Here is a 27806-nt window from a genome sequence, read left to right on the forward strand (position 1 = left end):
ATTTAAAAGACATTCTCCATTCAGTTCTAAATGCAGCACAACCCTGGAACATAAACATGCGCACTTACTATGTTTCTTACATTCATAATAGAAATCCATATAGATGTGTATGCAAGTAGGTGCACTGCACATTTACACACATTCACACATCTCGCCTTCGATGGCGAACTAATTCACCCTGTACTTGTTGAGGCTGCTCTTCGTTGAAATTACTCTTTATAAATGTGAGCATGGTGTGTGTGTGTGTGTGTGTGTGTGTTTTAAGTCCTGAAAATATTGATGGAGAATTTCCGATGACCATCACTACACTTGCATATGCACCCACATGAACACATCGCTCTAAAGCATGTCAATTGTCCACCTTTATGCTGAGAGACACAAACAAAACACTTCACAGTGCAGGAGAGAACGATGATGGGATGAAAATATTAAAGAGAGAGCAAAAGAAGGGCTGTACATTTGGGCAGGCAACATTCTGTAATTCTGTGCTGACAGCCATGTGGAAACATATTTGTTGTTGGAGCTGAAAGTCTTTTCTCAAATGTCTTCGGAGTGGTGACAGATGTGTTATATGTTTATCACCGACAGCCAGCAGATGTGATGAATGTGGCAAGAAATAATTTATGTGTCACTCACTCAGTTAGTATAACTCCAGACTTTATAGTACGAGAATCCAAATCCAGTGTCACTCTGATATTGTAATGTGTAGAGTGTATTTCACTGGAAACATATCTTGGCATATACCTTTCCATGTCATCTTCTAATAAGTAATGATTATCAAGCATTGTTCAGCAGCCAACTAGTCAAGACAAACAAAATTACGCTGTTATTAGGCTGTGAAATCTAAAAACACAAAGGCATTTTAAGAGTAAAGTCCAGAACCTTGCCTCTGTTAAGTTTTGTCCAAACCCCGCTTAAGTGGTTTGGGGAAGAAAAAGTTCAAACTTCTTAATAATCATAGATGAGTTAAATTGCGACAAACAGTAATGCTATCTATCAGGATGTGAGACCAACACTATATTAAGGTTAAGGTTAGGGTTCAGTATTTGCTTCAATGTTATAGGCAATCAGCACTTTGATTGACATGACAAATGAAATCATTAGAATCAGATGCAGTTGAAGGCCTGTTTACACCAAGATGAATATTATGTGCGAAATGTTGGTGTGATAAGCATTTTCATTTTAATGTTAAAGGGTTAGTACACCCAAAAATGAAAATGATCCCATAATTTACTCAACCTGAAGCCATCCTAGGTGTATAAGACTTTGTTCTTTCAGCCAAACACATATATTAAAGCTTTATAATGGGAGTGAATGGTAATTGAGATTTTTAAGTTCAAAAAAGTGCATCTATCCATCATAAAAGTATTCCATACGGCTCCAGGGGGTTTAATAAAGGCCTATAAAGCTTGGAAGCTTTTTTTTTTCTTTTTTTTTATATACTGTATAACTCCGATTGTGTTTGGCTGAAAGAAGAAAGTCATATACACCTTTTAATAATTTTAAGTTTTGGGTGAACCCTTTAATGCATCTTTTCAGACCAACACAAACATTTGCATGTCATATTCTTATGGAGAGGTTTTATAATCTCTGTTCAATCACACTGTGAATAAAATTGGCCAACCAATACGTTTTGTGCTTTTGGTCATTTGGTCATTGTTGTTACATAAAACTGTGACTTGGTGGTGCTTGCGAACAGAGAACAGTGAATAGCAGAATCTGGACCCGACTCTCTTTCTCTGTACTGTTGTTTTTTTGTATGTTTTGAAAAACACAATGATAAAAAAAATCTAACAGCTGTTTTAAAACCTGTAAATACTGTTTGACTTTGTTTTTATAAATGTTTTGTGAACAAGAAGGTGTTAGAAATGGAAAGCTGTGAACTTTGTCCGAGCCAATAGCCTTGTGGGCAACGCTCTGATGTGTAGCGCGGGTGCACTTCGGGAGACCAGAATTTGAGTCCCGGCTTTCCCAATCACGCCCCCCTCTTTCTCTCACTATATTTACTGTCAGTTATCTACTTTTTATCTCAATAAAGGCAATAACACAAAAAAGAAAAAAGAAAAAAAAAGGAAAGTTGCACCCTTGTGTAACTGATTTCCATATGTGTCAACTACTGTTAGAGAGTGCATTTTCATTCAGACCATCTTCCATTTTTTTCAAACAGACAAATGACGTGTGAAAATCGGGCTGCATTTCTGTGCTGAACATTTGTGTTGGTGTGAACAGGTCTTACGACCCAAACCAATAACAGACCCCCAGATCCATTCCAGATCAGTACCCAAATCAGGACCTGTCGGTTCAAGAACCAGTCAGTCCATTTTAATAAAGTAAAATATTGAAAATACTGAATTATTGTGTCTCTTGATACAGTGAGACACAGAACTGCATCTAAACCTAATGTATTTTGGTGTACTTGTGAAATGAATTACAAAAAGTGTCAATGTTAGGTCGGTGTCATTTTCCTTCATATTATTTTTGTGACTGTGTGTTTTATCAGAGGCTTAAAAACACAGTCCCAGACTGTTTCTGAAACCGCTCTGCACATACTTTCCTTTGGAGCAGCTCTACAGGTATTAGTAATCAGCCTCCTTATCTCCTCTCACTCCACACACTGCATCTTTATGGGAATTACATCACATACAACACCGCTGACAAGCACCAGACTCCTGAGGCTTTCACCTGCCTCGCTTTAATATAAATTGATTTTTTTTCTTCTTGTCATAAGGATTGCCGACTAGATCTAATATATCTGTGGTCCTTCTAGAGAGGGGTGATGTGTATCGAATTCACAGCAAGCCTTTGTTCACAATTACACTCCCACCTTCTCCAAAGTCCAATCCCCAACCCTTTCAATTTCTTTAAGGTGATTGTGGCCAGACGTGCGCTGTTGCATAGGGAGCCCCTCACTCTATTATAAGATGTGGAATGGAGTTGAAAAAGTAAGCACTTTTTCTATTCTAATTTGGAAAGAGATTTTTATTTTTACATAGGGGTCCAAAAATCTGAGGCCAGTGCTTCAATTTTACATTTTTCATTGTTTTATTAAACATTTTTCTAAATCTTAAAACTCTTTGTTTATTTGGTGTTTTAAATTAAAAAAAAATCCCAGAATTTCAATATGCCCTCATGACTTTAGATTGATTTTTCTATCTCCATCTCTTAGTTTGCTGGGGCTTTATCAATTGAAATGTGTAACCTAAATTGCAAATAGTTCCCAAACTTACCAGCTGCAGTGTTTAACACTGAGAACTATCTCACTGCATCAACAAAGAGACTTCTTTGAATTTTGATCATTAAAGGTACATTAGGCATCCTGAAGAGCAGCAGTTCACATCGGTTACAAACTGCAATGCGATTGTGGATCTGCCATATCTCTTTTATCCACATCATATCTCTAAGAGACAGTCCATTGGGTTTGCATTGATTCATCACATAAATGGATTCAAAGAAAAGGGACTTATTTCAGGCTGTCTGATTAGAATAGAATCTTTAAAGTTCCTTTTAGTTTGAATTGAGATATTATAAAATCTTTACAGCTCTAAAACATTTGCAATAATTTACCATAAGAATGGGTTCAGGAAAATGGCTTATTTTAGGTTGTCAAAATAGAGCATTATATACTGCCACATGAGCAATGCTGGTGTTGTGTAGAATGTTGTGTTGTGGTTTGCTGCTACTGTCTGCAGAATCAGAAAGCATTCTAATAACATGATATGTGAACTCTGTATTGCAGTATATTGCATTTGAGGCAGCAGTTATAGCATTTCATTAGTCTGTACTTTTACACTTTGTGATGCACTCACAAGCTGTGGAGTTTTGCCATTAGTGATCCCATCTCAATTCCAGCAGCTCCAGAATCTGCGAAAACATCACTTAGCTGCCGAAGGGGAGGTTTTTCAAGTGCTCTTTGCATCAGATATGAAATTTTCTTCAGCACGCAGGAGCGGCTTACTCCGCAGTCAGTCTTAACATACTATTAGAGTCTAAGCCTGTCAATGTATGACTGCGTTGAATTAGTGAAAGCGGCAAATGTTCAAAAGATGCCATCACATATTAAAATTGCTTACCAACCCTCACAACTATACTATTCTGTATTGACTATAGCATATTATTGACTATAGTATTATTTGAAGTTGGAGTGCTAGTAAATACAGATTCATATAAATATGGTAATCTTACATAGACATGCATATATCAGAGTACCACAATATTCCCATCTGATACCATCACGGTACAGTGCCTTATAGGTTTAATGTTTTGAGGACTTATTTGTGCTTTTCTGCAGATACAGCATGATTATGCTATACTGTAAGCTGCAAGAGCCTTTATCCTCATTCCTCATTTTATTTGTGACATTTGTTTTGGTCTTCAATTTATTAATGTTCCTAAAGTTGCAGAGTCTGACAGATTTGTCATTAGAGGTAAATATTGACTGTTTGACTTACCACGGGGTTCTTGAAGCCACATTATGAATAGAGATCATTTGACTGATTGATAACAGAGACATTAATAAAGAGCATTTCTTATCACTGTCAGTCATATTGAGCTGTTCATAGTTTATTGTCTGCTGCTTCAGTACAGAGCGAGAGACTTCAGGAGTCTGCAGAGTACAGGGGGGCTCCCACTAGTACCAATAGTAGACTTGACTTGCAGGAATTTGTACACCACCAACTGCCATCACTACAAAGCCATAACTACACTGCTGTGAGAAAATATGTGCATATCAAAGATGAAATATGTTTGTTTTTCTTCTATTCCAACATAATAGGGTGTGCTGGCACATATTTCATACCTCACGTTATACAAACAAAACAAAAAATGCCCTGACTTACAATGTACAAATGTACAGTATCTGCCCCTTAGACTTTCATTGTAATGTATTTTATATTAATTATTGAAGCTGAAATTTGAGTGAAAATAATTTCTGTGGTGATCAACAACAGAAACAATAGGAATAGGAAGTGATTCATATTGCTCATCTGCCATGGTCATGAGTTGTTTTGTGTGTTCCCAGAGAATCAGATTAAACATATTCCCCAAATGCATTAAGTCCGGACTACTACATTTAGCATAGATTTTTGCCCCAATTTTCAGTCTGTACGAGTCAGTTGCCGAAAGTCAGAGCCAGTCTGATTTGACTGCAAATTGTGTAGCGTATGATGAGCACAGTCAGAGAATATCAAACATATTTTACATTTTAAAACAATTTTATAAGACGCATTGTTTTTATTTGTAATGCGTATCCTAGCAAGGAGTTTGTTGCGTTCGGTCGGAAAGTGTATGATGCCCAGCCTTCAGTTGCTTCAGACTAAAGCATCTGGCTAATGCGTAAATGTTAATGTTTTTGGTTTTGCAATTGATTGTTTTGCAATTTTGTTTGGTGCCACTAATGGTGATGATTTAATCCTAATGTTTATATATGTATATACAGACCCTTTCCAAAAAAAATGTATATCATGGAAAAGTTTATTTATTTCCATAATTCCATTCAAAACGTTAAACTTCCATAGATTATAGATTCAGGGCCCACAACTTAAACGATTTCAAGTATTTAGTTGTTTATTTGTACATAATTTAGGCTTCCAGCTCATAAAACCCACGAAAACAGGATTTAAAAAAAAATCGAATATTACATGAAATCACACAGTAATTACACAGTGATACCATGGTCATTGAACTAGGTTTTGGTTCTTTTGGCAGTGTGGGCATGTGCAAATCCTGCTGGAAAATGAAGTCAGCATCTCCATAAAGCTTGTCTGCTGAAGGAAGCATGAAGCGCTCTGAAAATGTCCTGGTAGACGGCTGCGTTGAGTGGACAGCACAGTGGACCAACACCAGCCGATGACATGGCTCCCCAAACCAACACAGACTGTGGAAACTTCACACTGGACTTCAAGCATCTTGGATTGTGTGCCTCTCCATTCTTCCTCCAGACTCTGGGACCTTGGTTTCCAAATGAGATGCAAAATTTGCTCTCATCAGAAAAGAGGACTTTGGTCCACTGTGCTTTATTAAATCCAGAGTCAACGCAGCCGTCTACCAGGACATTTTCAGAGCACTTCATGCTTCCTTCATTTTCCAGCAGGATTTGCACCTGCCCACACTGCCAAAAGAACCAAAACCTGGTTCAATGACCATGGTATACTGTGTGATTTCATGTAATATTCAAATTTTTTGAAATCCTGTTTTCGTGGGTTTTATGAGCTGGAAGCCCAAATTATGTACAAATAAACAACTAAATACTTGAAATGGTTTAAGTTGTGGCAGGGCCTATCTACAGAGTCTCTATAGAGAATCTATAATCTATGGAAGTTTAACGTTTTGAATGGAATTATGGAAATAAATAAACTTTTCCATGATATTCTAATTTTTTGGAAAGGGTCTGTAGTTGTTTCACTGTTGTTCTTGGCGCAATGCAAACTACTGAAGTTATACTGCACCTTTTCACTTTTTGAATCCTTCTGCACCCGTCACAGATTAATAACATGCCCAGACATTCACTTCCCATCCATCAAGGGCAGCTTGAACCTGCTTCTCTCCACCTGAACAAAATATCCTCCTCCTCTGCAGCCCTCACGCAGGGCAGAATTAGCATGTATCGTCTCTGTTGATCAACCCTTGTGATGACTCACTGCACTGCCTCCACAATATAGCTGTGCCAATATGTCATTTAACCCAAAGCTGTGATTTGCCCTGTTCACCGAGCACTTATCGCCTCCGTTTTAATGGGAATCAAACTACAACACAGCTGAGGCAAACAGCTTACATCACAAATATAAATCTTCCTTTCAGACTAATAAATCTGTCTATCCCAACTTTTGACACATTTTAGCGCATTTGAAGGTGTGTTATTTACATATTAGCTGGCTAATGTTATGTCTTTGGGAGTTGTAGCTGCAGGGGGTTGGTAAACGCTGTACGTTTTTGCAAGAGAAGTACCTGCAAACCTCGGTTATCAATTAATTGTTTTACCGTAGCACCAAGCAGAATCGCAGAAATAACGATTGTTTTGAAACAGGGAAGCCTGCAAGTTGCGATCTCGAGAAAACAAGACAAATTAGCCATTAAGATGCTCTTGCAGTTTTGGAGTTGTGTCTGTGGAAGGTTTAAATGGATGCTGGGTGTCCTCTGTGTGTAGGCAGAGGGCTTTAGCCACTGATTGATATGACCCAACCTAAACCTTCAGCAATCAGCAGCTCATTATCTCAGCGAAATTACTACATCATCCAGCCCAAACGTCTGTAATGAGCTAGCATAAAGAATCAGGGCTCTGATCCACCATCATCTCCCTCATCTTTGTCTGCAGTCTCTCTTTCTCTCCCTCTCGCTCTCGATGAAGCTTGTTTTTCCCCCAATTCCCTCCAGCCACCCAGTCATCGGTTATACTCTAGGTGCTCTGACTTTCTCACTCTTAAGGTCTTTCTCTCGTTTCTTCATTTTTAGTATAGTCACTCACTCCTGAACTCACAGGCGATGGATTTTACACTCTGTGCCCTTGCCTTTAAGTCTTCCCCATAGAGACCCAAAGTTTTCCAATACGTCTTCTTTGTTTGTTTCCTGCAGGGTCCCATTGTGAACGATGTGGTCATTCATGTGGCCCTGATAGCAGAAAGTCAAAGGTAAATACATTTCTCATCTCATCTCTCTCTCTCTCTCTCTCTCTCTCTCTCTCTCTCTCTCTCTCTCTCTCTCTCTCTCTCTCTCTCTCTCTCTCTCTCTCTCTCTCTCTCTCTCTCTCTCTCTCTCTCTCTCTCTCTCTCTCTCTCTCTCTTCTGGTCTAATTGATGCCTTCACATTAGTTGTTGGGCTATTCTGTAGCCTTCATCCATCAGCTCTCTCATTTAAAGCTTTTCTGGGAAGAGGAAGAGGTGAAAGAGGTCATGTGGCCATCTGGCCCCAGCCAGACCCACTCTGCAGTTAATTTAACATTGTTCACCCCAGCACTTAACCCTCCTCTCCCCTTCTTCACACTGCAAACCTTAATCAGGATTACTTGTTCAACTCAACCATCATACCTTCATTTAAAGCAGCAAATTCCACTTAACACCTCACCTTCCCTGCAAAGCTGAAATAATGTTGTTAAAATATTATAGTGTATGCTGGTTCTGGTTGCTTGTAAACATATTCGTTGAACCCCTCATTATGAGAAGTACCAGCAGAGCACTCATTCATGTATTTACAGTGCCATGCAAGATTGTTTCCCCTTGGCCCTTATGGATACTTTACATCAATGCTTGATTGCAAATCCTACATAACCGCTTTAAGATGCATATTTACTATGTAAATATAACTATAAATGTCTTTTAAATTGTGGTCAAATGGACCCTTTTCACATTTCCGGGGGTCTCAGAAACAGAATAGTGAACTGAACGGAAATAGTGGTGAACAGAAACTACAACAAATAAAATGGTTACATTCTCATTTACTCCAATAGCAAAAGAAAAAAATCTAAATAACGTGACTGACTTTACAAAAGAGGAAGAAATTATAGAACGGTTATGTTTGTCAGAAGAGAGAAAGATGTCAAATTTGATATCAGTCCTTCAGCTGTTGTATTAGAACCATTCACGCAGAAGCAATGACTAGTTTTATATAATTTAATTCGAAGGTTATATAACACTTAGCTTTATAATTTTACATTACATTACATTATTATTATTTTTTTTTATATTAAAAGAAAAACGTAAATCTAGCAAATTAATACCCGTGGAAGCATGTTATCACAGTCTGTGGTCCATTAAACATTCTTTATTTACTCTTCTTCACTAGCTTACTATTACATTAGCCTACCATTAACTTTATTAGTCTGCTAGCCTAGCGTACCATGCAGGATACAGATTTTTTTGAGATGCAAAATAGAGTGGTCCAGGGATGACGTCAAAACCCTTGATGATACTTTGTTGTTTCTACAGCGTAAATTAAACACACCCATATCGATTTTTTTTTTTAAGCTTAGATAAGAACATTTGAGTGTGCGTGTGTACAGTTTACTTTGTAGAAGTATCCAAGTATTGTCAAGTTATGTTTTCCACACACCTTATTTACCCATAAATATAAAAACCCATAGGAAGAATTCAAAGGGAACCACTCCGTGTTTTGACATTATCCCTGCAGCACTCTATGCTAGGTTTTTAATCATAAAAAAAAGAATCATGTTCATTATGGTAGTTATGATGTTACATTTATTAGTATTATTTTACAGTTGAAGGGTAAGGGTTAAGGTTCATATTATAATGTTAGGCATAATACCACATTAAAGACAAATTGGATGTAATACTTTTTAATAGTTAATAGTAAAAAAATAAATTATATTTTCTTTAAATAGAACCAGATGTCGCTATAATGTGATTCGTTTTTGAACAGGGGATAGAATGTGGCATAACAATTGCAAAAATAGAATTGCAGTGGAATGATTATTTTCAAACACATGGGAGCACACAGGTGGTGATATCAAGAAAATAAGCCAGAAACAAAAATGATAGCCTCTGTTGGCTTCTATAAGCTTGTCATTATTTTTCCAATTCCTTTGATTCCACTAATGTTGCAGAAATGACACACTTTATCTTTAATCTCTCACCTTATGTCTTGCTTGTGTCTTTCAGATTGCAGGTCTTCCTCAACACCTATGGCATTCAAACTCAGACCCCGCAGCAGGTGGAGCCCATTCAGATCTGGCCTCAGAAAGAGCTGGTGAAGGTATCCCGTTTCAATCAATCAAACTGACCACCAAACAAATCTTCCAGACTGATCTATTTCTGTGGCAGTCGCTCCATTAGACCATTGGCAAGTTTATCAAGTGGTTTGGATTGACTGGCACATCCCTCATGTCAGTTAGTGAATTATTTTTGCATTCTCTTTAAGATTTACACCATGGTTTGAACCTCACTCGTGCACTATTGATGGAATTAGTTTGACAAAAGACTCTGAAAATAGTCTTTAATGTTTTCTCATATATATAAATGACCTTTGTAAACCTACTAGCAAAAGAGTGATAATATATACAAATAGAAAGCAGTGTTCATTTTTCTGACCAACCTGGTCTGTACTGGTCATAAGATTATTCGATTATTATCTTTTGCTAAATGTTTTTTTTGTGCTCGTTCTGTCTGTAATTGACAGATCATGGAGCAATATGTGCGAGAGTGTTTACGTGTTTGTTCTTCTGTCTGTGGGTGTGTGTGTGGGTGGTAAGGTTTTGTCGCCGGAACGTGCAATTTACTGCAGTTTGGTTTAAAAGCTGTTTGAAATCAGACACCCAACAGTATCTGCTTCCCTTGACACTGTTCTATCTGCGGTCAGTTTTGTGTGTGTCTGTGCACTCAAGTGTGCATTAGAGGGAGTGATGGTTTGCTGAGTATGCCTCTGTAAGGATGCTCGGAGCTCTTTGGAAAGAGCAGCCTACTTTAGATCAGCTGCAAAACCTTCGTTGCTGTCACCTTTCATGGTAAATTACACAATATACACATTTTAATTCCTTAAATAATTCATTTAGATAGGAGGAAAAGCACTAAAACTGCAAAATCTTAATTGTGGATTATTTTCCTTTTGATATTTTGTGATATTATGATTGATTTAATGATTAATTTGTATTCATTTCCAATACTGTGCAAAAGTTTGTGTTCAGCCGCCATTACTCCAGTCTTCCATATCACACGATCCTTCAGAAATCATTCTAATATTTTCTAATGTTCTGATTAGCTATTATTATCAATGTTGAAAATCTTTTTTTAATGATTCTTTGATGCATAAAATGTTTTGAACAGTAGTGTAGTTAATATTGAATCAATCTGTTAAATCTACATTCAATCAATTCTATTAATCCATAAATAAGTAAATCAAGCAGCGTTTATGGTCAACTTTTGAGCAGCATGACTCGAAACAAAATATGTCCAAAATCGGAATAAATTATACATACTTCCATACTGGAACACTCCAGTCCTGCTATAATCAATAAATCTTTCTTACTATGCAAGCCATTCAGATTTTTGGGCTCTGGAGAACTCCTCCATTATAATAATTGAAGCTGTCTATACTTGCTTATTTACTCTGTCTTTACCTTGTTGATTATATTGTTGATAATAATCTCTCACTTGCAATGCATATTGGCTATTACTCAGATTACATGGTAAGTGGTGCAACATGCAAATCTAAAATCTTTCTAAATCACTGTCTATGCCTTCACTTTGGTTCTAAAGCTTCTTATTGAGTGTCAGGTGATGATTCTCCAGCCCTCATTATTGTGTGCCACAACAAAGATTGAAAATACATCCGTGGATGAGACTGCTTATGCAAACTTGCTTAGTTGTCTTTACCAATAACCTGTAAACTACTTGAAATTAATCTGATCCGCCATTGCATTCATGCAGAAATGTCTGTGATTGGTTACAATACTCAATTGCTGCAAAATTACATTGTAAATGGAACATTTTGACACAAGTGAGAGTTTATCAAAATGGAAAGCTCTCACCACAATTACTTAATTGTTGCAGCTGTAATTGTTTTTACATTTTTATTTGATCAGTTGTGCAGCCTTATCTTTAACAAAAACATTTTGCCTGATATTCTTAAATAATCATGTCAAATACAAGCGCAGATAAGAGAGCAGTTCATAGGTTGACGTGCTGTTTCTAATTCAAGCGGCAAGGCTGCAGAAAGTGATACGAGCGTGAACGTCTTAATTGTAGAATCCTGTGTATTAAAGAGGTTTGTTTCAACATCAGCACAGTGGCTTCACTGCCCCTCTTGATGTGCTACAGGCTTAGCATGCGTGACATTTGCAGGTTTCGTGTCAGGCATGTTGAGCTTCTGATTAGAGGCAGGGCGCTCTCGATTCAGTTGTGTCTTCCCCTCATTGCTATTCTGCACACAAATTTGCCAAGGTACAGAGATCCACAACGAGAGAAAAAGAGTTCTGGAGCATAAATCTCTCTCGAAAATGTTCGTATTGACTACTGGATTTAGTCTAAATTAGCATCTATTTTCCTGTTTCGGTTGGATATGAGCTGGATTCTCCTCGGCAGGGGCTTATTGTTCTGGTATTTTTTTTCTTTTCGTCGTGTTGTGCAGTAGACTTTTGTATTGGAGTGTTATTCTGAGAATGTCAGACCGCAGGAGGTCAGAGAGAAATAGAGCTCCATCTAATGTCGTAAAGATGTCGGCACACTCTTTGTACTCTCTGCACTGGAATATGATTACTGAGGCAAGCGTCACTATATGCAGGGAGGGGGGTTTGTTCTTAGGTTGCTACGCTTCAGGAGAAGTGTACTATTACTTTTCTAAGCAATCAGTCTTGTGATTTCTACTTGGCAGACAATAAAATGACCGAAAAATCCCATAGATTTAGATTGAAGGGCAAACCTGAGCAGAGACGAGGCCATAGATCTCCAAGTGGGTGGACATTGGTGAAATAGGGTGGCAGGGAGGTAGGAATACAATTCTGTGGCATGAATAAATCATGCAAATTACTGCTGTACTGCTCGGTGTTTTGCCCTGACATTGTATTTGTTGCCATTTTAAGTTGTGTGTCGTGACTGCAGCTCTGCCTTTAAACATGTGGTTGATGAGTGTCACTGGCAAAGTGGTTTATGTGTTGGATGGAAAAGTCACTGCACATTTGACTCAAATACCTCTGTTTAATCTCCTTGCACTGTTTGTTCTGCTGAGACTCTTTACCGATAGTTCAACTTGCATGTAATTGTTACTGGGACTAATTCGGCTAAAAGCCAATTACACTGTTTAAAAATTTTGAGGTCAGTAAGATTTGTTTGTTTGTTTGACACAAAAAATTGATCAGAAGTGACAAAAAAAATTATATTTAATTTTAGATTATGTTAAAATGTTATAATCATATAATATATAATAAATATTTCAAATTCTATTTCAAATAAATTTTCTTCTTCAAACTTTCTGTTCATTATAGAATCCTGAAAAAAAAAACACCTTCACACTTTTCATTCTTTCCTAAGCAGCATCCCCATTTTCAACTTATAGAGGGAATGCATTGACGTCACTTTCCCGCCGGAACACGCCCCCCTCAGCCGGACTGAGTGGCAAAAGAGTTGCTGCGTTACTGGAGTTAATAGGGCAAACTGCAAAAACGCGAGAAAAACGAAATATTATCAGTTTAATCTAAAGGATGGACTCGATATAGTGTTCCTTACAACTTACCAAAGATTCAGTGATCCATGGATATTGACATGCAGCCAGGAATCGTGTTTCCTGACATTTATATGTGCCTGACGACGCCGGGGAAATAAATAAAGCAAATTTGCCTGTAAACGCTTTATACAATATAGATGGGTCTAAATCCGGGTGATCACTTACATTAATGTTGTACTGTACATCATCGTATCGTCCAGCCCTAAAACTTGTATAGTTTTTTGTCAGTGTTTATTTAAAAACATCCAATTATGCAGAATATAGTCTGTTCTGTAGCTTTTGGCAGTCTGTAAAAATATACAGTACCTCAGATTTCTGGTCAAATCTAGTTGTACAGTCAGTCGCAAAGCTCTTTCCCATTTTAGATGTGTTTTGTGTGTTTTTTTGGAGCATTCACGCTGAAAACAAATGTCTTTTTGCCGCTTAGTGGGAGTGACTGCATTCACTCCGGCCGACGGTGACGTCACACGCAGACCCTCTATAATAATAATACATGTCTCATGAGCAAAATAAATTACTTAAAAAGAAATGTAAGAAATGAGCCCAATTCTTTGAATGGTAGCATATCTGTGTGGATCTGTTGACTTTGTGACTCAAAAAATAGTGTACATTTAGAGGTGGAACATTTTTTTCTAGCTTTATATGCAAAATGGGATGAGCCTTATTAGACTTGTGCACAGTAGCATCATGGTGAGCTTTTGATAAGCACAGTTTTGCATTTTCTTCAGAAAATGCATGAATCTGGTTATTCCTACAATTTTGTGCAGCAAAGTGTAATGATTGAAAAATCCAGGCTGGAAAGCGAAAGGAACCAAGGAATCATGAACTTTACACCACTTAACACCAGGTTGCTCCAAGGGAACAGAGACTCTAATAAGTGCACTGCAATTTGAGATATATAAAAGTATCAGCTAAATGATAAATTAGTGATACAGAAGAGAGCAGCTTTATTGAGGTCACAGAGGAAGTGTTGTTGAAAGTGTTACGCGCAAATAATGGCTTAAGTGCTCAGATCTCTGTCTTAATTATTGGCGCTAAGACCTCGTGAAAAATATCACAGCAGTACACTGAACCAACTTAAAACTGCAAGGTAAACTGTCTGGTTTGGCTCATTCTGATTCTTCTTTGTCACACTATCCCCCAGTTTCATAGACAAGGCTAAAGCTAGTCCCAGACTAAAATGCATGTTTGAGCTGTTTTAACTGAAAGAAACTTGCACGAACACTTGCAACAACAAACTTAACCTTTTCTCCAAGGAAATAACCAGGCTTTCAGAATCAACCACTGAACAAAACATGCATGTTATGAATTAAACCACATGGTGCCTGTACTATAATGGCTCAGATAATACCTTTACACACATAATGGACACACACAGGCATTCTAGTCCTTATTGAGTGTGATATATACATATATATATATATTTATGTGTGTGTGTGTCTCTCTATTTTTCAAGGCATACCGCTTCCTTGCCATTAATAAGAAGCTTGGTTTGAGTGGGAGACCGGAGAGGCCCGTTGGCTGCATTGGCACTTGCAAGGTAAATAGTGTTCTGTGTGCTGGCGCAAACTCTCCTGACAGGAAATGCAAACATTTCCTCATTTACTTCAGCTCCTGCTCATTACAGGTCTTTGTGATTTATCCTTATAATAACTCAGAAGCTCAGAGTAACACAGTGCCTATGATAATTAAATATTAGTCCAACTCTCCTTTAAAGGAATAGTTCACTGTCATTATGTACTCAGCCTCATGTCGTAACAAACTTGTATGGTGCTATTCTCTCTCTAAAAGACAAAAGTATTTTTTTCATGAATCTTTATACAGATCTTTTCCATACTGCAACAGTTCATAGTGACCACATCTGCTAATCTCCAAAAATGACAAAATACCCACCAAAAACATTTTAAAAGTCATCTATATGATTGATATGAAAGACTGATAGTACTGAAATTTAAGTTGGTGCAACTTGTGGTGATAAGCCAAAAAAAAAATGGTGATAAGTTGTATCAGCAAGACTGATAATCTTGCTCCGGTGAGCTGTTCTTTTCAGGGAACCAGATAATACGTTTTACTTTTTGTACTGAACGAATCATTCACGTATCTGACTGATTTGTTCACACATGAATGATCTGGTTGCAGCAGTTTGCAGTTCTTGAATTAACATATGACTTAAATGATTAATGATTAATGACTAATTTCAGTCTGTTTTTCTCAAAAAGCCATCGTATGGCTTAAAGGGATAGTTCACCCAAAAATAATAATTAGCCCATGATTTACTCACCCTCAAGTCATCCTAGGTCTATTATTCTTTCAGACGAATACAATCAGGAGTTATATTAAAAATGTCCCGACTCTTCCAAGCTTTATAATGGCAGTGAATGGCTGTTTCTGTTTTGAAGTCCATAAAAGTGCATCCATCCATCATAAAAGCGCTCCACACGGCTCTGGGTGGTTAATAAAGGCCTTCTGAAGCAAAGCGATGAGTTTGTGTAAGTAAAATATTCATATTTAACATGTTACAAAGTAAAATTCTAGTTCCCTGTCAAACGGCCATATGCAAAATTCACTGCGCCTAATGCGCATCTTGTGACGTCAGAAGTAGCGTAGTGCGTCATGGCGTAGCGTAAATATCAGCAGTACGTCGCATTACTTGCGTAAATTGCGCTTAGACTTAAGTCGAATCCGTATGTTCGGTTGGCCGGAAGCTAGTTATTTTAATTTCTAAAGGTTTAAATATGAATATTTTTCTTACAAAAATGCATTAGATGCACTTTTATGGACTTCAAAACAGAAACTGCCATTCACTGCCATTATAAAGCTTGGAAGAGCCAGGACATTTTTTTATATAAATCCGATTGTATTTGTCTGAAAGAAGAATGTCATATACACCTAGGATGTAAATCATGGGCTAATTTTCATTTTTGGTGAACTATCCCTTTAAGAAGACTTGGAAAATGGCACTCGATTTATATATGGAGTACTTTTATGGGTCTTTTTTGTCATTTTTTTAACCCTGACAGCCACTTGTCATAAAGATTCTTCTAAATATCTTTTTTTTTTTGTTCCACAAAAAAAAAGAAAGAAAGTCAAATGAATTGCAACAGCATGAGTGTAAATGCACACAAACCCTTTAACTGCACACAAACCTAAATTATGTCAAGAGGTGCAGATGATTGATTACAAGTCTATTGTTCGGTTCCAAAACTGCTGAGCCTCACTGCCTGCAGGCAGTTTAAGCATGATGACATTGGGGAAGATAAAAATAGGAACTCCAGAGTAATGATCTTCTGTATTTGATGGAGAATTGATTATGTTTAGTATGACAGTGGTGGGCTATATGCAGTAACTCACTTCTCACATAAATACAGAGAAAATTAGAGGGATGTCTATGTGTCTGTCTGTTCAGAAAGGATGGCATGTTTTATTTGCTGTCTGAGGTAAAGTATATGTCTAGATCTAACAGTCATCCATATAGTTGCAGGTAACGCAATGGGTAATTTCTCTCCCCCTCAGATTTATCGAATACTTGGAAAGACTGTGGTCTGCTATCCAATTGTCTTCGATCTCAGTGACTTCTACTTGTCCCAGGATGTCATGCTTTTGATAGATGATATTAAGGTGAGATATCACACCTCACTGGTTCCTCAGACGATGCAAGAAGAGGGTTCACTTTGTGTTTCATATTTTGTCTATCTTTCTATATAAAGAAAGAATCAAATTTAGGGCAGAAAATGGGCAATGGACAGAAACGTCCCCTATAAATCATCAGTGTCCACCCTCAGAGTTACAGTGTGGTTCTCCTGCTGTCTGCGCTGTGCTTGTATGTTTATGCTGCAATGTGATTGCCAAAGTTCCAGTGCTCTCTTGTAATGCGGTTGTATTTATATGCGTTTTACAGAATGCCTTGCAGTTTATTAAGCAGTACTGGAAGATGTCGGGCCGGCCTCTCTTCCTGGTCCTTATCAGAGAGGACAACATTAAGTAAGAGGCTCTCCAATCAGCCAGAACCTAGTTTTGTTTATGAGAGGTACAGTAATATCACCTCTTTCTTGCCAGGGGGAGCCGCTTCAACCCCATCCTGGACATGCTGGCATCTTTTAAGAAGGGAAACATTGGAGGAGTCAAAGTTCATGTGGACAGACTTCAGGTACTGTAGTCGCTTAGTGTGTTGATTAACAGTCATTTAGAACATATTGTATTATAATGTAATATTGCATGATGTATCTAAATGCCTTTGTATTACCTATGGTCTATCAGGGGTTTTCAAAGTGTGGGGCGTGCAGGGGAGGCACGGGCGATATGACATTGCCAATCGATAGAGATTTTTCTATATAGTTTATCTGTATGTAAATACACGTGTGCAGTGCAGGACTGCTTAAACACGACTGAGCAGCAAAGAAACATCAATGAATAAGAAGAAAGAGTGGGACATGCTTGATGATGAGTTATTAAAAGTACAATAAACCGTGAAAGTGAATTGAATTCGTGGCTGACAGGCAGCTTTCTGTGGCGCACATCCGAAGAGCACGAGTGCTGAATTCAGTTCACTTTCACAGCTTATTATTGCGCTTGAAAGGTCAAATACACACATTTATGTGTCAGAATGCCCATTTTGGTGAGTATTTACGTAACATTGTCAGTTAGGTGAAAGTAAACAGTTAGGACTCGACTAAATATCTGTCATAGCTTTATTAAGAATCTGTGTGTAATCCATGCTATGTGGTTTAATTGAAGGACGTCATCATGTATGTTATGTTGTGTTATGTCTTTGACTTTGAAAATCCCTGTTCTAATGTAACATTCTTTGTGGAAACTTTATAGACCCTGATATCAGGCGCTGTGGTGGAGCAATTGGATTTCCTACGTGTCAATGAAGCTGAGTAAGATTTAACCTCCATTTGCACCATTTATTTTCCTCTTCACCTTTGTTCAATATGGTACACTTATTGAAGCAATGGAAGGAAATTGTCTACACAGTTTCTAAGGCATGCAGCAGATTCATAATCCATTTCTTTTTTCCATAATACATTCCTCTGGGTAGGATCCCAGAGTTTAAGAGCTTCGAGGAGCTGGAGTTGCCCAAGCATTCGAAGGTCAAGCGTCAAACCAGCACGCCGAACGCCTCTGACCTGGAGCAGCAGCCTGAGATCAACGTCGAGGAATGGTTCCATAAATCCACATCTGAGATTCTACAGAAATTCAATGTGAGTCTAACTATCCTGCCTGTGTGTGATTATGAGTTTAATATAGGTGCTCTTATATAACTCATATTCTGTTATCAGGACTGTGACTGTCTGGCCAGTCAAGCCCAGCTGGCCAGTATTCTCCTCAAAAAAGAAGGCCCAGACTTCTTTGATAAAAACGGTATGTTGTTTAGTCACCCAAATAGTACATAATTCATAAGATATTTATTATTAGTTCAGTCAAATATGTCTCTACCTCTGAAATGTCTGGTATTTTTATTAAAGTTTTAATGATTAAGTGTAAGGCCAGAGTATTTCAGTGCTATTGAAATGGTGAGCTTTTTAAAAAGCCACAGGACACGTCTTACTGCATGGCTGCTTTTAAAGCTCATCTGAATGAAATGTCCACAGCTGTAATCCATTTAGTGCCTTCATGGATAAGCAAGTGGGTTGGCAATGCTTGCTCACACCCTTGTCGTGGTCTTAATTCCCGTAGCTACAGTTTATCTCGTAGCTCAAGACTGTTCACACTCTTAAACGGACCTATTGAACAAGCGCAGAGCGATTAAATACATGCCTATATGTGATTTTATGTTGCAAGCTTCCACATGTGTTTGGGCCTAAATGCTCCGGGGATGTTGTCTTACAGACTACACTAAGGCTGAAAATATTTTTTTTCATGGTTAACATGCCATTCCTAACCCTCTGTATGTCCAGAGAATCTCAAGGATGACATGGAGAGAATCTACAGAAGAGCTGGGAGCAGGAAGCTTTGGTAAGTTTTTCCTCTTTTCATTGCACTCACCGGAAGCATTTAGAGTTTCACTTATTTTCTCATTATAGTTGGGTAAAATGATCAACTCTTGATATATTTATGGCTATTTTGGTTTTTACCTGTTATGTGTATTTGTCTAATGTTACGTGCAACTATGCGCATATATATTTTTAAACACGCAAACCTCATGTAGGCTGGCGGTGCGTAGTGCTGCGGCCGTTATCCAGAAGTTTCCCGGTTCTATAGCTCCTCATATAACCACTATATTGGTCCATGGCAAGCAGGTAATTGGGCGTTGGGGTATACGACCTCTGCATGTGTGGTGTAACTGTTGACTCCGTGCTGAAGGATGTGTTTACTCATGAGCACGCAGCACTCATCCTTTGTTGTTTTTTCTTTACATCCGCTTAGTCAAGCTGTTATTATCATGCACAGAGAAACCATGCAGCTCATTAGTTGTTGTTTTTTTCTTTCTTTTATAATTGTTATTTTGTGCCTATGGCAATGTTTTTTTGAAGTTGAGCTTTTTTATATCCTTCATAACACAAATTGATGCCTCTTAGCTGGGGTTATCACTGTAACAGTGTCTCATTTGCAATTTGTTTGTGAGCTAAACTCCATTATGTCTGTGGCAGTATAACCTGTCCATAACACTTATTTATATTCATTCACCAAAGGAATCCATCAGCTAAACATGAAATTGGTGAACATTAAAATAGGTTCATATAGCTCAAATGACGCTAAAGTCATGTATTTAATTTCCAGGGAACACACCTAATAATAAAACGTATACACTGAATATACTGTAAGTTACTTTGGATAAAAGCGCCTGCCAAATAAATGTATGAATAAATGAAAATGCTAATTACGAAAGTGTACAGTAGGAAGTGTAACTTCTGTCCAGGAGCAACAACAGCATAGTTTAAATGCCCAATGCCACTTTGTCACTTTGAGATGCCGAGCTCTCCTGATCGTTTTCCTCCCAGAGGGCCCAGCTTTAAATATTAATGATTTAAATGCTACAGGGGGTCAAAATTTTGGAATATAACATCATCTCATTTATTGAAATGAGCACCATGCTGCATTACAATTAGACTTCAAACAATCTAAAGTTTAAAGAAGTTTGGCGGGGTTCACAAAGTTCTTGTAACAAGTCTTTTTGGTGATATATGTAAAATGAATCACTGTTGAGCTCCAACTATATTTGTCATTGCTTATGAGGCAGCAAGTCTTATATAGACTATCTGTCAAAAGTTTGGGGTCTGTATGATTTTTTTAAATGAATTTTAAAGAAGTCTCTTATGCTCACCAAGACTGCATTTTATTTGATCAAAGAAACAGTAGAAAAACAATGTAATTTATTCCTGGGATGTTAAAACAGAATTTTCAGCACCATTACTCCAGTCTTCAGTGTCACATGATCCTTCAGAAATCATTCTAATATGCTGATTTGCTACTCAAGAAACATTTAAAAAATGTTGAAAATGTGATGCTTTCTTTAGGATCCTTTAATGAATAGGACGTAACAGCATTTATTTGAAATAGAAATCTTATGTAACATTGTAAATGCCTTTACTGTCACTTTTGATTTTATTTTGAATTTAATGTATCCTTTCTGAATAAAAGTATTAATTTATTTAAAACGTAATCTTTCTGACCCCAAACTTTTGAACAGTAGTGTATACATTTTAGGAATAAACTATGTTTTATAATAGACTGTAGTCCAATTCAATTTCTGTTTGGCTCCATTGAATGAGTGTTGTGTTGTATTGTGTTGTGTTCACCAGGTCCGTTGTGCGCCTTGCTGCCAGTCTCTTAACTAAACTAGTGGACAGCCTTGCACCGAGCATTACTAGTGTTTTAGTGCATGGCAAGCAGGTAAGTGAAAAACAGGAACAGGGGCCTAAATAATAGATAAGATATGAACGAACAAGTAAAAAATGTAAAGAAATCAAACATTTTAATGTTCACTGATTATAAGAAGGTTAAAATTAGCTTAGAATGTTTTCTCTTCACATCAGTTGTATGCCGAAGTCATGATGGACTCCTCTTCCTATTACACAACAGAATAATAGCTAATTGCATCAGTCATCACTGGCAAAGCTAACCTGCTTTCATTTGAAGTTTAACTATTCCTTTTGCTGCAAAAATCACTTTTACCCAGAACGCCTGCAACCATCCCATTGTTCGTGCATTACATTTACCCTCAGTGTACATTTACCTTTTATTTGCTTTGTGTTGAGACAAACATTACTTGTGGTGTGGAGTGTTTGTTTAATGAACTGCCATAGTTTCCCAACATAGTCGTGTTTAGCCCCTGGTGGTTGTGAAATGATTCATCAGAGTAGCGCACTAGCAGTGAATCTGCATAGAAATTGCATCCTAGGGGCCTAATGTTGTGGGTAAGATAAATGGGTACGTTTTGGTTTGAAAATGGGTCATTCTTTGCATACAAGAGCAGTCTGAGCTGACCTGCATGTAGAATCACAGAGTCTTAGCCTTATTTAATTTAAAGAAGCCAAGCCTTTTTCTATGTGCTCCCATCTTAATGTGTATTTGGGTAAATTGCCATAGCAGAGCAATATTGATGTCTGCTGGGAACTATAAGGAGATAGCCACCACATACTTAAGCCAGACTCAAAATATATTTTTTTATTGCATAGATAACAAAGACCAAGTGGCCTCTGCAAACAAATCACACTAGACAGATTTTTTTTCTTCTTCTAACATTTGAGAACCACAAAGTCCCCAAGTAGATTTTATCTTTTAAAAGCCAACAAACTTGTTTTTGTTAAATTTATGCTATATTTTGATATCTAATACAGTGGTATTCATAAATATCCGAGATGCCCAAGCCGGGCCAAAGGTGGCACCTGATGACCTTTGATTTGGCCCGCCATGCAATCATAAGGAAAAATAGGAAAAAACATTGAAACATATAATTTATAAAAAAAATTATTTGGTTCATCATTTGTTTTGTTTAACATCTATATATCTATATCTATCTATCTATCTATCTATCTATCTATATATATATATATATATATATATATATATATATATTTTTTTTTTCTTTATTATATATATATATATATATATGAAGAGTTCAGATGCAAAAGCCTCTAAGTGCCATCTGAAATTTTCTTCTAGAATGATCATTTTTTTCAAGCCCATATATTTAAGTTCAGTAATTTCACTTAAATGGCAATGAAAATTACCTATTAATTGTCATTTAAGTGAAATTACTGAACTTAAATATACGAGCTTGATAAAAATTATCATTCTAGAAGAAAATTTCAGATGGCACTTAGAGGCTTTTGCATCTGAACTCTTCATATATATATATATATATATATATATATATATATATATATATATATACACTCACCTAAAGGATTATTAGGAACACCTGTTCAATTTCTCATTAATGCAATTATCTAATCAACCAATCACATGACAGTTGCTTCAATGCATTTAGGGGTGTGGTCCTGGTCAAGACAATCTCCTGAACTCCAAACTGAATGTCAGAATGGGAAAGAAAGGTGATTTAAGCAATTTTGAGCGTGGCATGGTCGTTGGTGCCAGACGGGCCGGTCTGAGTATTTCACAATCTGCTCAGTTACTGGGATTTTTACGCACAACCATTTCTAGGGTTTACAAAGAATGGTGTGAAAAGGGAAAAACATCCAGTATGCGACAGTCCTGTGGGCGAAAATGCCTTGTTGATGCTAGAGGAGAATGGGCCGACTGATTCAAGCTGATAGAAGAGCAACTTTGACTGAAATAACCACTCGTTACAACCGAGGTATGCAGCAAAGCATTTGTGAAGCCACAACACACACAACCTTGAGGCGAATGGGCTACAACAGCAGAAGACCCCACCGCGTACCACTCATCTCCACTACAAATAGGAAAAAGAGGCTACAATTTGCACGAGCTCGCCAAAATTGGACAGTTGGACTGGAAAAATGGACTGGAAAAATGTTGCCTGGTCTGATGAGTCTTTGGCGTAAACAGAATGAGAACATGGATCCATCATGCCTTGTTACCACTGTGCAGGCTGGTGGTGGTGGTGTAATGGTGTGGGGGATGTTTTCTTGGCACACTTTAGGCCCCTTAGTGCCAATTGGGCATCGTTTAAATGCCACGGCCTACCTGAGCATTGTTTCTGACCATGTCCATCCCTTTATGACCACCATGTACCCATCCTCTGATGGTACTTCCAGCAGGATAATGCACCATGTCACAAAGCTCGAATCATTTCAAATTGGTTTCTTGAACACAGTCCCCCCCACAGTCACCAGATCTCAACCCAATAGAGCATCTTTGGGATGTGGTGGAACGGGAGCTTCATGCCCTGGATGTGCATCCCACAAATCTCCATCAACTGCAAGATGCTATCCTATCAATATGGGCCAACATTTCTAAAGAATGCTTTCAGCACCTTGTTGAATCAATGCCACGTAGAATTAAGGCAGTTCTGAAGGCGAAAGGGGGTCAAACACAGTATTAGTATGGTGTTCCTAATAATCCTTTAGGTGAGTGTAAATATATATAAAGGAATATCTATTTCCTAAATTCCTTTATATATATATAAAATGTAGATGTGTGTGTGTGTGTGTGTGTGTTTATAAAATATAGTTGGATATAAAGCAACATTTACTTTCAATCCACAGCCTTCAATCAAGATGTTTGCCCTTCATAGTAAAAAGTTTGCATACCTCTGAGATATATATATATATATATATATATATATATATATGTATGTGGGACCGCTGTAATAATGTTGTAATTTTTATGCAGATCTGCAGTGTTTAATAGATCATCTTGTATAGACCTATTACCACATTACTACACCAGTATAGATCATTATTATTTGGGAGCTTTTCTTGAAAAGGATAGATGTACTGGAATGTTGTGATTTTGTGATTTATACAAAACACTCTTTTGACAATTCATAACTACACTGTATTTTGTGATTTGGCTAATTTGTATTATTTCTTATAATCTCATTTGTACATTTTAATGCTTACGCCTCACTGATGGTTGGATTTAGGGGTGGACCTTTCATGCTTACGGTCTTTATAAAAATCAAACATTTCCATACACATCACATTGTACAAATTCAAACGAAATCACCACCTGGTAAAATAGTTTTTTGTTGTTGTCATAATATCGGGTTGGATTTATACATTTTAAACAGAGATAATACTGGTTTGAGTCATTGCAGTACATCTAAAACCCTTTCAAAGAAATAGAAATGACCAAAATGCTTCTCTGACAAATCATCCATCGTGATACAGACTGACGGCAGTTCTGATTTACCAGGTGACTCTGGGGCTGTTTGGGCATGAGGAGATTGTGATCTCTAACCCACTGTCTCCGGGGGTCATAAAGGACATCATATACAGCAAGTGCAGCCCTCACGGCGAGCGAGAGGCCGTGCTGCAGCAAGAGCTGGTCATCCACATTGGCTGGATCATCTCTAACACCCCAGAGCTGTTCAGTGGCATGCTGAAGATCCGTGTGGGGTATGCTGTCCCCTCTCTTTTCAGATAATGAGCTTCACAACATGAGCCTAAATAATAGAAATAACATGTTCACATCTCTAAATATATTGCATTAGGTTCTGCACATTATTTACACGGGTTTCCTTAACAAACTTTCTTGTCATGCTCATGTTTCAATCAGGTGGATTGTTCAAGCAATGAAGCATGAGTTGAAGATTCGTGCTGGGGACTTGCCACCTCAGGACATCTACCAGATGTCCCCTAGTGATGTCAAACAGCTCCTGCTGGATGTCCTCCAGCCTCAGCAGAATGGCAGGTGCAGGATGCCCACCATCTGTGTGTTTCTGTAGATACCTGCCAAACGTGAATGGTTTGCCGTGTCCATTCGCAGCAATAGTATACAGTTTATCATCATTTATATAATCCTAGCTTTTAATTGGGCAACTAACAATAATTTTAAAATAAGAACCTGATATTCTGATAATGTACACCATCATCCAAAACTTGGGATCAGTAATATTTTTTTTTTTGTTGAAAGAATTTATTCATTTTTTTCCTGCAAGGACGCATTGATCAAAAGTGACAGTACAGACTTTAACATTGTTACTAAAGATTTCTATTTCAAATAAATTATGTTCTTTGTATTCAAGAATGTGTTCTTTATATTTAAGAATACTGACAAGTAATCACATTCATAATATATGAATGTCTCCGCATTCATAATAAATAAGAAATGTTTCATGAACACCAAATCAGAATATTGAATGATTTCTGAAGGATCATGTGACACTGAAAACTGGAGTAATGGCTGCTGAAAATGTAGCTTTACTATAACAGAAATAAATGACATTTTAAAATATATTGAAACAGAGCAAAGTTATTTTTGGTTGTAATGATAGTTCACAATATTATTGTTTTCACTGTATTTTTAAAACAAATAAATGCAGCCTAAGCATTAAGGGACTTATTTCAAAAGCATTAATATATCTTACCGAGGCCTGAATTTTAAATGGATAATTTATGTATTATCTCCCAAATGATTTGTCCGTTTTAACAATTTGGGTGATTTGTTTTGGTCTTCCATGTTTCTATAGATCGTGGCTTAATAGACGTCAGATAGATGGCTCCCTCAACCGCACCCCTCTCGGCTTCTATGACCGTGTTTGGCAAATCCTAGAGAGAACACGTAATGGCATCATGGTTGGAGGAAAAAGTCTCCCTCAGGTAACTCCTCCTAAACCTTTGATCTTTTTTGGGGGGAAATATTAAGCATAGTTTTGCAGAGGAACTGTAGTTCTGGAGAAATAATCTCCCTGTATTGCATCATTAAAGGGCCGTTTTAAATGTGTTCCCAATATCTGCGAAAGATAACCATCTTTCACTCTTTTGCAGCAACCTACTCTGTCAGATATGACCATGTATGAAATGAATTTTTCTCTGTTGGTGGAGGACACATTAAAGAACATCGTTTTGGCTGAGTACAGGCAGATAATTGTGGAGGTTAGGCACAATTTGTCCCTTCTGCAGCCCTAACTTATTTTGAATTTGTACTCTAGCGTATTATTCACCTTATCTGCTGTTTGTGTCTTTGATGACCTGAATGCAGCTGTTGATGGTGGTGTCAATTTTGCTGGAAAGAAACCCGGAGCTGGAGTTTCAGGAGCCGGTGGATTTGGACCAGTTGGTTAAGGACGCCTTTGCTGACTTTCAGAAAGACCGCAGCAGACTGGGGGGCTCTGGGAAACTGGTGAGGGCAGATTTAACATGTGAAAGCTTTCAAGTTCAAGAAGTCTTTTATGCAAGGCTTAACAGTAAAACAAACAATATATTGACTAAATACGAAATTTCTGTGCAGTGCTTTTGCCTGCCACAGTTATGCAATTGTCTTCGAATCGTATTATATCATAAATGCAATTAATTAATCAATCAGCATATCATGTAATGAATTGATTGAGAGCCCTAATGTGATGTACTTTAACACGCAGCAGCCAGTATGAATTTGAATGGCAGGTACACTTGCATTAGCATTTTGTGGTGATGTTACTAAGATAAATAAAATCCACAGGATAACATGGAGGCCTTCTACAACACACCAGCCCTGGGGAAACAAGGCACGTCCAGTTACCTGACCAAGGCAGTAATGATCCAGCTGCTGCAGGGAGAGGTGAAGCCCAGTAAAGATGACCCGTGTTCTGTCAGCTAAAGCACTTAGACTGCCATACATGGGATTGTTTTGTTTTTTTTGTCTGGAATATATGATATAGTATATAAATTCAAATAAATCAAAATAAAGTTTGCATTGTTAGCCTCCCAAAGATTATTGTATAAGTTTTTTTTTTCATCAGGCCCTTTATCAATACCAGCACACAACTTGGCTTTGTCAAGAGAACCACATGCCTCATGGCAAACTATTAAGTCAGGATCAAAATAGCTTCACATTGTACACCAAGGTACGAACTAACTGCATGTCATTATTCAGGGTGTGGTTTGAATAGTCACGTAGATGTTGTTGGTTGTGAACTTAAAAGTGAAGTTAGAAGCTGTTTTGCAACTGTTTTTGTTAAATAATGTAGTATATTCTGAATTAATGTATACATGTATTTGAGCTTAATGCAGTTTGTTTTTCATTTCGAACCTGTTGTTAGTTAACTTCAGAGCACATGACTGCTACTTGATGTATCATGGCACTTGCTTTTATGTATGTTTGAATACTAATATAAAAAACATTTGAGTGTGTTGGTTTCCTCATTATAAGAACAGTATTTTCAGTCCTTTACCACTGAAGAAAAATGTATTTAAAAAAATAAACTGCCCATGTTTTAACTGCAATTTCTGTCCTTTTCTCTCTGTGTCAACTGCATTGAAAACCTCAAATCTTTGACAGTCACATAAAATATGCTTGTGTCACAGTTATTAGGGTTCATCCCAGAAGAAAACCTCAGCAGAAATCTTTTTTTTTAACTGAATGAGTGGGTGTTTGGACCAAGATCCTTGTTTATCATGCTTACCGCTGCCATCAGCCTCCGCTTAGTGTATGTCAGAGTAATCAGAGGTCTCGGCAGTTCTCCTGAGAAATGAGTCCCAAACTTGCAATATATTGAACACAGAGAGCATACAGAGAGACTGAAGAATCTGTATCTGCCCCTGAGGCCAAATACAAGCTTTGAATGGATGGAA

The 27806-nt window shown here is 37.5% G+C and overlaps 1 protein-coding gene across 5 annotated transcripts in view; it reads left to right on the forward strand.

Moving 5' to 3' along the window:
• The window catches only part of phkb (phosphorylase kinase, beta), a 71573-nt gene extending 44115 nt beyond the window's left edge, over window positions 1-27458 (forward strand). For 4 of the 5 annotated variants that reach the window (XM_084403614.1, XM_084403616.1, XM_084403618.1 and 1 more), the window contains 17 exons: window positions 7567-7622; window positions 9606-9699; window positions 14618-14701; window positions 16675-16779; window positions 17060-17142; window positions 17218-17308; window positions 17983-18041; window positions 18203-18365; window positions 18444-18525; window positions 19062-19119; window positions 20907-20997; window positions 24448-24650; window positions 24811-24945; window positions 25724-25853; window positions 26022-26129; window positions 26236-26376; window positions 26695-27458. In XM_084403614.1, the coding sequence (XP_084259740.1) occupies window positions 7567-7622; window positions 9606-9699; window positions 14618-14701; window positions 16675-16779; window positions 17060-17142; window positions 17218-17308; window positions 17983-18041; window positions 18203-18365; window positions 18444-18525; window positions 19062-19119; window positions 20907-20997; window positions 24448-24650; window positions 24811-24945; window positions 25724-25853; window positions 26022-26129; window positions 26236-26376; window positions 26695-26832 (1821 nt within the window). In that variant the 3' untranslated portion in view covers window positions 26833-27458. Of the gene's footprint in view, window positions 1-7566; window positions 7623-9605; window positions 9700-14617; window positions 14702-16674; window positions 16780-17059; window positions 17143-17217; window positions 17309-17982; window positions 18042-18202; window positions 18366-18443; window positions 18526-19061; window positions 19120-19312; window positions 19404-20906; window positions 20998-24447; window positions 24651-24810; window positions 24946-25723; window positions 25854-26021; window positions 26130-26235; window positions 26377-26694 lie in introns of all 5 variants that reach the window. The other variant, XM_084403615.1, reaches the window with a different exon arrangement.
• Window positions 27459-27806: the final 348 nt, after the last annotated feature.

Source organism: Rutilus rutilus (assembly GCF_951802725.1).
Source record: "Rutilus rutilus genome assembly, chromosome: 3".
In the NCBI taxonomy this organism is placed as follows: Eukaryota; Metazoa; Chordata; class Actinopteri; order Cypriniformes; family Leuciscidae; genus Rutilus; species Rutilus rutilus.